This window comes from Papaver somniferum, chromosome 4, assembly GCF_003573695.1.
Source record: "Papaver somniferum cultivar HN1 chromosome 4, ASM357369v1, whole genome shotgun sequence".
NCBI classification, from domain to species: Eukaryota; Viridiplantae; Streptophyta; class Magnoliopsida; order Ranunculales; family Papaveraceae; genus Papaver; species Papaver somniferum.
Window position 1 is genome coordinate 9,565,068 of NC_039361.1, and position 12,927 is coordinate 9,577,994.

Genomic DNA, 12,927 nt, shown 5'->3' on the forward strand with positions numbered 1-12,927 from the left:
ATCAGAAAAGAATTTTGATTAAGTAATGCATTTTATTGATCCGTGCTAAAATATTATCCAGATATTTACAATTTTTCTTAAGTATCCTAACGGTTAGCTTTTCCATCTAGACTTATTCAAGACGAGTTTGCTTTTCTACATTTTACATATTTACCATTTTATTTATTTCAACTTTGATCTTCTATATCGTTTTAGGTTCGTCGAGCTCGGTTCAAGATCGTTTCACCACTTTCAGGTTTGTGACATCATTTCCTAAATTAAAACGGTTCACGTTCCCAAATATTTTGGAGTTTTTGGTTGGTGGAGAATCGAGCTTCCATAATATTTTCCAGGTTTGTCAAGTCTAATTCAGCATCGTTACACTGCTTTCAAGTTCATTGACCCCGATTTAGGATCATTACACTGTTTTCTGGATCATCTAATCACACATCTTCCAAACAAAGGAGATTGAGTTTAGGGGTATATAAGACTTTCAATAGCTGAGATAACTGCTAACTCGCGCGCACTTTACCCGATGTAATCCGCTTTTAGGAAAAACTGTCAAAGTTAGTTTAGTTTAGAAAAGTTAAATAAAACCTGATTGCTTTTTAATGTCAAAACATGAGTGCTTCATAAAAATCTCTTTAAAGGAACTCAAAGGGCAATTAACAATTGAACTTCAAACAAGTGAGAGAAAAACGAAGGGATAATTGATGTTTAGTACTCAGGTTTTGACCAACACTAGGCTTTGGTATAACATTTGTCCAATGTTAGTGCTGGGTACCTGGACCTAATTTTGATTTGAATTGACTTAGTTAAATATTGACTTCTGTTTATAAATTAATTAAAAATAAAATAAAATAAAACTGTTGATTGAATTTACTATCTTAGCCTTCCACTTTCCATTACCCTAAACCTAACTCTTTCTCTTCTTCACTCTTCTTCTTCTGCCCGCCTCTCACTGTTAGAACTTAACCAACAGAGTACCTATATAAGTTCATCCCAATCTCCACATGCATCTTCTTATTCTTGCATAACATCATCATATCCCCCACCACTGTCACCTTCCTATCGTCATAATCCATCCTAATTGCAGATGAAGAACACATCCCAATTAAGATTTCCACCTGAAATTCAGAAAATAGAGAATTGGGTGATGGTACTGATTCTGAAATTGCAGATGAAGAACAAAGAAGTATTTATGGGTTTTAATGCTTGTCAAGAAAAAGAAAATGGTGATTCTGTAGAGACGAACTAATTGAAGAAGAGGTGAAGTTGTTATCAGATTTATAGGATCGATTGCTGCCGGTGATTTGAGGGGTTGGAGGAAATTTATGGTGAAAACATTTTAATAGGAGGATGAAAATAGGGTTTGCATCAATTTTGGGTTCTAATCTAGTTATGAGAAGATTGTGAAATTAGGTTCTTAAACAAAGATGAGTAATGGGTTGATTGCCGTAATGGAAATAGGAAATCTGTCGAGTTGGAGAATTCCGGAATATGCCGTTCAATCTCAACGAACACATGAATTTATACTTCATAACAATCAAATAACACGATCTGATTCAAACCAGTTTATGGCTTCTTCTTCAAAAAAGGATTGTTAACCAATGAAGGTGAGATTAAGAAGGGTACTAGATGTTGAACTGGATGGGAATGGTTTTGGAAGGTCAATTTCAGCTAGTGAGTGCCTCAATTTCGATTTCCATTTCATTTGTTTGTTTTGATTTTAGTTGAGACAGTAATGTTGTTATCTTGGATTCAATTAGAGTTTCATTCTGATAAGAAATGTATCTCTTTTGTAATTTGGGGGGTATCAATTGCTGTAGTTTTTAAATGTGAAACCAATGAGAAATTGGAGAAAGAAGATATCAATGATGCCATTGAAGATGGTGAAGAATTGACTGGTTCAGTTGGTGTTTGCTGATGGGATGATTTCAGAAGGGTTTGTGATTGAGTTAGTTTTTTTGAGGTGTTATTGGGATCGAATTAGTTTCTTAGGCTGTGGTGTTTTTCAGTTCAGCTCTAGTTCAATATTGCAGTTATAAATTAGTTTGATTTCAATCCGAAATTGGTAGCGTAACAGGCGAATTGATGAGGGTTGTTGTGATTGATGGGAATGTGAAATGGTGGTTGTGTAAACATATGTAGAGTGAAGGGTATCTTTGTAATCTCAATCCATAATTTAATTTAATATCAGTTTTTTAATAATCACTGAAGAAAAGTTAGGACTTAACCTAGTCAACACGGGTCAACGTCCAGTCCAGATACCAAACACTAACGTTGGACAAATGTTAGACCAAAGCCTAGTGCTGGTCAAAACATCGGTACTAATCACCAATTATCCCAAACAAAAATACTCCTTCAATCCCATGAATAAAGCGGTGTTTAAAATTTTTGGTTGCCCCATTAGATAAGCAGAACTCAAGTTCCATAGTGTTTTTGACTTTTTCCATTCAATTCAACGTATGATTTTGTAGAGGATCCTTCACGTCGTTAATATCATGTACAACGGCCATGAACATTGCGATCTTTACACAGCTGTATCATTTACTTGCTTCCTTTTCGCATCAGCTATTGCCAAAAGTTCATTTACATTCTTCAATGCAAATAACCATTATCTCTAATATATAGATCTATCTTTTCTCATATCAATTGGCTCTTGTAACGTGCATGAATGCACCAAACTGCAAAACTCAATTACTGATGTTTTGATTCGACTTCCCATCACTTTTATATATTATAATTCGTCTTCCCCATAATTTTTATATATTGGTATTGGTTAACACCTGGGTTGCACGGACGTTGCATTTTTCGATCCGTGTCCGCGTCTGACTTGTGTCGGATATAGACGGGCGTGGGACATTGACACGACGCGTGTCCGACGCACCAATGTGTGCGTCCTGCGCGCGTCTGGTTTGAACGCACTGATGACTCGGATTTGAAGCGTTTATTTTTTTATTTTTATTTTTTTTTGATTTAAATTTCTTCCTTTATTTGTACTATCATTAACTAAATGAAGAAAGACAAACATTAAGATCAATCATTTAGGTCTTTATTAGGGTTTTGTAACTGGAAATGACATCATGTATATCCTTGGTTGGGCATGTGTTGTTCTAATAATGCATTTTGATTGTGCCATGTGTTTAATAGTGATTAATTGCTCGACCTTCGGTGTGTATAAACATATGATCTCTTCTTTTTTAAAAAAAATTTATACACATATAGCATCATTTTCTAATTTTTAGGATCGAAACACTTGTATATATAAATAAAATATGCATTTACGTGTCCACGTTCTAATTTTTTTGATAATTTTGTAGTATCCGCGTCCACGCACCCGCGTCTGTGCAACGCAGATTAACACGGTTATCTAGATCTCGGGACTGTGAACAACACAACTAGTCGTGCCAAAAAAAAATATTTAGTCAAAGATCTATTCACATAATAGCGGTCCTATCCACCCCCACTAGATAAATTGATAATATCATCTTCAAGCTTTGGAGTGTGAATCGAACACCGCCTTTATGTTTGGTGTATTATTATTTTTTTAATATGCCAAGCAACTGTAAACCAAACCGGTAAATTAGTATATGTTTGTTTTTCATGATGAAAACGAGTCCAGAGAGTCCAGATCGTCCAGCCATTAAGGATGCATCATGCATGTGGTTTTCTGTCTGTTCTTGCTAGCTGTATTCTTCAAACTTGAAAGTGTCCAGAAGAAACCTGTACCTAAATTGTTAATATACTCCAACTTTTCAAGAAACCATTAATTAAATGAGCAGCACGTTTGCAAATCTCTTGTCTCCTTTTTTAGTTTTGTATTGCTAGAATCCGAAATGGGAGTTGTTGGGCAAGTTATATTTGCGGTGTTGATGGTCTTCTGTATTGCTGCAGTGCCTACTTTGGCGAAGGAGTATACTGTTGGTGGCGTTTATGGTTGGGGAGTGAAAACTAATTTATATCCATGGGTTCAAGGGAAGAAGTTCACTGTCGGTGACAGCTTAGGTAAGATACTACTCATTTCCATTAATTGGAGCACAGCTTTGAATGGGTTCTCAATCGATAATGAGAAACACCAAAAATAATTCTTTTTATTCATATACATTAGGATTACAGGCTACATTATAGGAAAGAATCTCCTAAGGTTAATGACAGAATATATGCAAATATACTCAAGAATACAGTGTGCACATCATGTGCACATACGTAAAACAGCGTGTGCACATATTCAGACAGTTGTCCTAACATTCCCCCTCGTTCCATGCGGGTGTTGGCAAACAGTAAGCAAGGAACGCAAAGATAGAAAGCGATCTTTAGGCAGAGCCTTAGTGAATATATCAGCAAGCTGGTTCGTCGAGGAAACAAAGCGAACGATAAGTTGTCCCTTCTGAACACGTTCTCGAACAAAATGGTAGTCTATCTCAATATGTTTGGTTCTGCCATGAAAAATAGGGTTCATAGTTAAGTAGTTTGCACCTAAGTTGTCACACCACAGAACCGGAGGAGTACGAATGGGAGTCCTTAATTCTTGAAGAAGAGACTCAACCCACATGAGTTCAGCTGTAGCAGTTGCCAGTCCACGGTATTCAGATTCCGTGCTGGATTTAGACACTGTCTTCTGTTTTCGTGAACTCCAGGAGATGATGTTAGGGCCAAGGAAAACACAGAAGCCACTTGTAGAACGACGATCCGTAGGATCACCTGCCCAGTCCGCATCAGTGTAAGCTGAGAAGGTGAGTTGCAGAGAAGAGCCTCGTCGAAGAAATATACCATGAGTAGACGTATCCTGTAAGTATCGAAGAATTCTTTTCACAAGAAGGAGATGTGCAGTCGTAGGGGCGTGCATAAATTGACATACTTTGTTTACGGCAAAAGCAATCTCAGGCCGTGTAAGGAGTAAATATTGCAGACCACCAACAAGACTACGGTAATATGTCGGATCAGTGAGAGGAGAGCCATCAGTTGGATGTAGATTAGTAGAGGTACTGAGAGGAGTTACAACAGGCTTAGCACCATGCATATTTGCACGTTGAAGAAGGTCTCAATGTAACGCCTTTGAGAGAGAAATAAGCCTGTGGAGGTCCAGGTAGCTTCTACCAAGAAAGAAAGACAGCTGACCAAAATCCTTTAGAGCAAATTCCTGATGAAGCTGTGATTTGAGTTTCTCTAAAAAGATATATTCGAACCTGTAAGAATAATATCATCGACGTAGACTAGGAGAAAAGTAGTTTCCCCAGAAGAGTGTCGGATAAACAAAGATGTATCAGCTTTAGAGATTACAAACCCTAATTTCTGCAAAAACAAGCTGAAACGATGGTACCACGCCCTCGGAGCTTGTTTTAAGCCATAAATAGATCGATGTAGCTTGCATACATGTTTTGGAAAAAGAGGGTCAGTATATCCCGGTGGCTGCTTCATATAAACTTCTTCATCAAGGAAACCATTTAAGAAAGCATCTTGAATGTCGAGCTGTTGCACTGGCCAGTTGTATGTCAAGGCAAGTGTGAGAACAATACGAATGGTGCATGGTTTAATTACTGGGCTGAAGGTCTCCCCATAATCAATGCCAAACTGTTGTTTAAAGCCCTGAGCAACTAGACGAGCTTTGCGTCGTTCAATGGTGCCGTCTGCTTTGCGCTTTATGCGGAAAACCCATTTGCTGCCAACCACATTCATGCCAGGAGAGTAAGGAACCTTGGTCCATGTTCCATTTTTCATCAAAGAATTGTACTGATCATCCATTGCGCTGCACCATTTTGGATCCGCTTTAGCCTGTGTATAACAGCTAGGTTCAAAAAGATCATCAGTAAGTTTTGCATGTTTGGATGCTAGGAGAACCTTGGGTTTAAAGATACCAGCTTTGGCTCGGGTAACCATGACATGGTCATTGAGAGCAGCAGGTGGTGGCAAAGTGGTTGTAGAGGGTGAGACATCAACTGGTGGAACAGAAAGGGAGTTGCTGGAGTCTGCAGTAGAACGGAGTGAGGGTGGAGAGGAGACAGAAGAGTTTTCAGAAGGAGATGCTGAACTGGGTATGATAGCAGGCATATTTGAGTCAATGGATGGATTGGATGAAACGGTCTGATGCAACGGAGAGCCATGACGAGCATCTGTGAGATTGTGTTCTATGGGAGGACTATGATGAAGTATGGTGCTGGACGGAGAAGGTAAAGGTACAAAGTGGGGAGTAGAAGACTGTACCTGGTCCGGGCGAGAAGAGGAAGGTAGTTCAGTGGCAGCATAAGGAAACGAGTCCTCCACAAACACAACATGTCGAGACCAATATATTCGACCAGTAGATACATGAAAACATTTGTAACCCTTTCTAGCAGAGTCATACCCAAGAAAGACACATGCAGAAGAACGCGACTCAAGCTTATTGGAGCGGTAATCCCGTAAGTGAGGAAAACATAAACATCCAAAAGTTTTTAGGGATAAGTAATCCGGAACCTTGTTAAAAAGCATCTCATATGGAGAGCGAGACCCTGTTGATGAGGACGGAACTCTATTCATGAGAAAACAAGCGGTAAAAAATGCATCATACCAAAATTTCACCGGAACAGATGCCATGGATAATAATGTTAGACCAGTTTCCACAATGTGGCGATGGCGTCGCTCGACTAGGCCATTTTGAGGGGATGTGTGTGGGCAAGATAACCGATGAAGAGTTCCACTTTCACGAAGTAGTGGTTTAATACGGTGATACTCGGTTCCGTTATCAGTTTGAAACATTTTGATTTTAGTGTTGAAAAGATTTTCCACATGTTTAGAGAAGGACATGAATATAGAAACAACATCTGTTTTTGAATGCATGGGATATCCATGTAAAACGGCTAAAGGCATCCACAAAAAGAACATAATATCGATAACCTTCATTAGAAAGAGAGGGTGCAGGCCCCCAAACATCAGAGATAACCAAATCCAAAGGTTTGGAGTAAACAGTGGTACTATGAAAGGGGAGTTTATGACTCTTATTTTCTAGACAAGATTGACAAAAAGAAATACGAGAATTTAATACTGGAAGCTTATGGCGAGATAGAACAGACTTGACAGTTTAACATGGGATGACCTAAACGATTATGCCAACACTGTAGGGTCGTCCGTTCCCCTACTAGAGCAGTAACTGAGGAAACAGGACTCAGCGTATATAGACCATCCTTAAGTGTGCCCTGAAGAACTACCTTCCCCGTTCGCAGGTCCTTCACAAGACAACAAGAGTCATTAAACTCAAACAGAACTTTATTGTCCCGACAGAACTGAGAGACAGATAAGAGATTGTGTGAAAGATGAGGAACATATAAGGTATTAGAGAGACGAAAATTTCGAGTTGGAGTAGGCAAGAGAGCCGAACCTGTATGAGAAATACCAAGATGTGAACCACTAGCCACCTTTACCTGATCTGGTCCAGTATACTCAGTAGGAGCATGAAGATTGGATATAGCATTGGTCATGTGGTGTGATGCACCACTGTCAGGAAGCCAGTCATATGTATATGTGCTGGAAGGAGTGGCAGCATAAGCTGCTGGTGTAGATCCTTGAGAATTAGGTCGCGAGTTTCTAAGGAATGGTTGCTTTCGAGGAGGCTTGTAGGTTCTATCAAAACGCTTGAAGCAGTCTGAGCAACATGACCAGACTTACCACACAGCTGACAGATAGCATCAGCAACTGAAGAAGAGCCCTTTCCATGATTTGGAGTCGACTTCACAGCGTTTGCTTGAGGTAACACGATGGACTGATTCTGTTTTTCAACACGACGTTCATAAGATAAAAGGTGAGTCTCAAAAGTCTGAACAGTAAAACGATCCATGGAAGTTTGAAGAGATGCATAAATCGTTTCAAAAGAGGAATCAAGCCCATCAAGGAGGATATGACGAAGCTCCATATCAGACACAGGATGTCCGGCTGCAGCAAGAGAGTCAGCAAGACGATTTGCATGGGCTAAATAATCAGTCATAGAGCGATTCCCTTTTTGAAGGTGCTGAAGTTCACGGCGTATTGCTAAGACATTGGCCTCAGATTTTGAGGCAAGAAGTTCATCAATCTTTGTCCACGCAGCAGCACATGTGGTGCAGACACGCACTTTAGCAAGAATAGCTGGTGAAAGAGAGGAGAACAGCCATCCAAGAAGAATTTTATCTTCACGTACCCAGCTGATATAGGCAGGGTTAGGAGCATTGTTTAGAACTTCCGGTGGAGACGCTTGAGATCCCGTAAAATAGTGTTCAAGAGCATACCCCTGAAGATAGGGTTCAAACTGTGCTTTCCAAAGCAGCAGATTCATAGAGTCAAGCTTAATGGTGATAGCATTCTGCAAGACTGTCATGGCCGTTTTGAAAGAAGAGTTGAGGGAAACGGTTGTAGATAAGGAAATGGAGTCAGAAGTGGAAGAAGTGGCCATTGGATCGAGGAGAGGCTGATACCAAATTGGAGCACAGCTTTGAATGGGTTCTCAATCGATAATGAGAAACACCAAAAATAATTCTTTTTATTCATATACATTAGGATTACAGGCTACATTATAGGAAAGAATCTCCTAAGGTTAATGACAGAATATATGCAAATATACTCAAGAATACAGTGTGCACATCATGTGCACATACGTAAAACAGCGTGTGCACATATTCAGACAGTTGTCCTAACACCATTCCAGTTGGGAAAATGGAAAAAATTATCGATCAAAATTTGCAAAAGAAAAAAAATACCAAAACAGAATGAATTTGCAAATAGGCATTAATATCTTCTACTACCTAAAATGGAGTAGTATATACTAACTTATACAGGTGTGCTTGTGTACTCTTGACAGTGTTTAAGTACTCTGCACAATCGGACTCAGTTTATGAAGTGAGTGAAGCCTCATATGAAGAGTGCGAAACAGACAAATTCATTTCCTCCGACAGCAGTGGCCACACCGTAATATGGCTCGAGACACCAGGAAAACATTACTTCATTTCTGGAAATGAAGATCACTGTGTTCTGGAAATGAGACTAGAAATCACCGCGGGTGAACCTTCTTACTCTGATGATACGTCATCATCATCATCGGCTCTTTTGTAGATCTAGAATCACTATCTAAATAGAGTTGACATCCATGAAGTGATGAAGGGATGAAGGCAGGCCTGGCTAGCTAATGGTCTTCGTCTTATCTATTGTAGTACTAGTCTTGTATGATGCCGCGTGAATTTCTTGGTTCGGTTGTGTTTTGTTTCTTTGAATCTAGCTAGGACTATTAAGAGAACTATTGCCTTTTGGAATCTCTTGGTTCGGTTGTGTTTTGTTTCTTTGATTTTTTAGGCTTACTACTAGCCGATAATTCAACCAGGTTTAATTTTGTTTTAGCTAATATATCCGTTCCCAATTGTTGATATTTTACACCACTATTTTGTTTACACTATACTTTGTAGATTTTTAATTTAATCTGAAGTAACTGATGGTAATTTTATGGATTCATATGATTTGATGGAGTTTAATGTAATTGGGGTCCCCAAATCTTTAATACTCTCTCCGTCCTAATTTAATTTAGATGTCTAAATTTGGGATTTTTTTTGTCCTAAATTACTTGCTAGATTTCTTATTTTTTCATTTTTTATCCTAGTTTACCTTTATGTTGGAATCAAAGTCATTATATGGAGAATTGTGTAGTTCTATTTTCTATACACAATCTTAAATACTCCTCTCTATATATCCTTTCTACTCTTAAGTTAAGACTTCTCTCTATAAAAACTAGGTACCTTTATAATACAACTAGCCTAGGGTAATTATGACAAAAAAAATTATTCTCTTTGCATTTCTTAATCCTTGTGCAAAATCCAATTTAGACATCTAAACTAGGGTGGAGGAAGTATTATCAAACCAATTTGGGAAATAGACGATCAATTATGATCCAATTCGATTGAATTGAACAAAATTATAAAAAGTGGATTAAACCTCTCCCTTCCACCACCTGCCAATCATACACGTATTAGTCAAAGCCATAATAATGGGATCTCTTGTTTTTTCATGGATCAAAATTAATGAAGTCAAGGGGCGGGATGGTGCCATCTAATGGTGGAAAGGATTAGCGAAAGTATAGCATCGTAGGACATCTTCTTACAAACATACCGTTAGCATGTTTGTCTCTTAATTTTTAGCTGTGCATCTTTGTTTATTGATATCGACAGCTCTGCACATGTACCTTACCTATATTACCGTACCCTCAGACAAGTTATGTGGTTAAAATATTTCTTAAGTCAACTGACTGGCGTCAGATATAGATTTCCTAACAAGACTTTTTCTCGGACCTTGCTGCAGTCGGGACAACATGACCTGATCTAAATTTGGGACAATACATGGCACAATCTGAATGATGCAGAGGAGAATGACTCTAGCACTGGGATTGATACTGGGGGTGAGAGGGGAATGATCAATGGGTTGGATTGCTTGTCCCAAATTTGGCCCATATTAGTTGTCCTGGCATTAGAGTTTTCCCTTTTTCCTCGGAGTCTTCATGATAAGTATGTTCAAGAGTCTGAATTAGAGCTTCTCCAATGGTTGTTGTATGTATTTCTTATGTGGCAACACAGACAAGACATTTTTATTCTATTTTCCCTTAAATTTAGGTGAAAAAAGTAATTCATCTCCAATGGTGTTGTTTGAGATCATTTTCTTATTAGATGTAAATTTTATGTTTAGTAATTTTAAAATTTTATTAGAGCTAAAATTGGTTATTCATTATATTGCAATTGATTTTAGTAAATAAAATATATTTTTAATTAAAAAAAGCTGACTAGGATGGCAGATAATGTCAAAGGGAATGTGGAAAACCAGACATTCCCCTTGACATTTTCTACCTAAAGTCATGCATACATTGATTTATGACATCCTGGTTGGAGAATGTTTTTAGAGAAAATGGGTGTGCATCCTAGGTGGATTTTGACATTTATCTCCACACACATGTCATTGGAGAAGCTCTTACTATGTTGCAAAAACAAGTAATACACTAACAATTTAAGAAGAGGTAATTAATCTTTTTTGTTGTTACGAAAATACAAAATGACTGCCTTTGGAAGCTAAATAGTAGGTGCAGTAATATAGCAATATCTAGATTGAAACTCCATGTCAGCTAGAATAACCCCTTAAGTTTTATGGCAATTCTAATCTAGCATCTAGATGCGCTGAACCATTCCCTTGTGGCTACGCTGATGGAACAACGCAACCATCTCAGCCGTTGGATCAAAAAATAAATCAATCTGCGCTGAACCATTAAGCGAAACTATCTTGCTACTAGTTGGAATGCGAAATATATTAGGAAAGAGAAATAGTGCTAAAAAAATAGGCAACGCTTTTTGTGTAATCTGCAATGCTTTTTATCTAATCTAACAACCAAATCTAGCCCATAGAACTTATCCTAGGGTGATCCAATTTTATCCCTGCTTAGCTTCGCCCCTTAGTTGTTGGGCATCAGTAACATCGAAAGAATTAGATTATGTTTCAGCCGAGAGGATTGTGTTTGACAAAGGTGATATTGCAAATCACTAGACACTAACACTAACACCCAACCACCCAGTTAAAGTCAATAATGATAATCCTTTGATTTCATTGAGTAATTCATTTACATGATCACAAAAACAGTAGTAATAATAAAATTAAAAACTAGCTATTGAATTCACATGTCATAGATGTCGCACAAGGAAGTGGAGGATCTTGGTTAGTCTTATTAATAGATAGCCATCAATCAAAGCTATGTTGGGGGCAAAAACAACAATGGTAACTTTCATTGTAGTCGGAAACAAAATTACACCCATTTTAATTCTCGTACAGGGCCAGGGTCAGGGCCAGGGCTCTATTGGGAAAATTAGCACCCCGAACGCAGCGGAAATCAGGATCATAAAGAGCAATTGGTGATATGACCAAACATGAGAGAAATTGTAAGAAAGAGACAGAAGATAAAGAAACACACAACCACAACACAAGATATACGTGGTTCACCTTTACAGGCTACATCCACGGCCAACACCACCAGATAAACTTCCATTAAATCAAAGACCATTACATGCTCTTTCCGCAACTAAGATAAGAACCAAAGAGTTAACAAGACATACCCGAGAACACCATTGAAGAAACCATAGAAACCAATTCTCTAACCATTCCTCGAACCAGCCTCATGTCTTCTCTTCTACACCTTCTTCACAGCTGCTAATAACAGAAGAGAAACATGGAAACACTAGAAACTTGGTTTAAGTCAAAGCCCCAAACCCTAAACACTAGAACACCAAAATCCTCTCTCTACAAGTTTTTCTCTCGCACCTATATTGGCCTTCACGGTAGCACACGATCCTTCCTAACAAAGATACCAAAATACTAAGCACAAGGATTACCACTTTTCTGGGTTGGATTATATACAAACCTACAATTCTAGTCCTGTATATAGAGAAACAAACTTGACCCTTAAGAAATCATTACTTTAGGAATAAGGTTTTCTAACTTGGTTTAGAAGTAACTAAACTTTAGGCACAAATTTAGTCAACATAGAGTTTAAGCAAACCAAAACTCTTTTCCACCGACTAAACTAACAGGCCCAGGCTCACTTTAAAAGCAGACCTGGCAAATCATTCAATTCAATTATGCTTGCATATATATATATATATTTTAGGCCCAGGCAGACCACCATGTCTACAAAGAAACAAAACACAACCGAACCAAGAATTCGTGCAAAACCATCCAAGGCTAATAGTACAATGACAGATTCACAATTAGAAGACAGTGACATCTATAAAGCTTGCCCAATATTTCCCATTTCAGATTCCAGCAAGATAAGAGAGATTTGCAGAGATAGGAGGAGAGAATTTGCTATATGATCTGACAAAGAAGTCGATAAATTGCTTATATAGTACATTAGTACTTCTCCTACGGTGGATATTTAAAAGAATTTGTTTGAGTAGTAAATCGATCGCACTTAATCTCACTTAT

The 12,927-nt window shown here is 38.2% G+C and overlaps 1 protein-coding gene across 1 annotated transcript; it reads left to right on the plus strand.

The window, feature by feature from the left end:
• Nucleotides 1–8,303: 8,303 nt before the first annotated feature.
• Nucleotides 8,304–9,036, plus strand: LOC113271968 (blue copper protein-like). Its single transcript, XM_026521890.1, has 2 exons — nt 8,304–8,394; nt 8,786–9,036. The coding sequence occupies exons 1-2, from the start codon at nt 8,304–8,306 to the stop codon at nt 9,034–9,036; spliced, it is 342 nt and encodes a 113-aa protein (XP_026377675.1).
• The last annotated feature ends 3,891 nt before the right edge of the window (nt 9,037–12,927 follow it).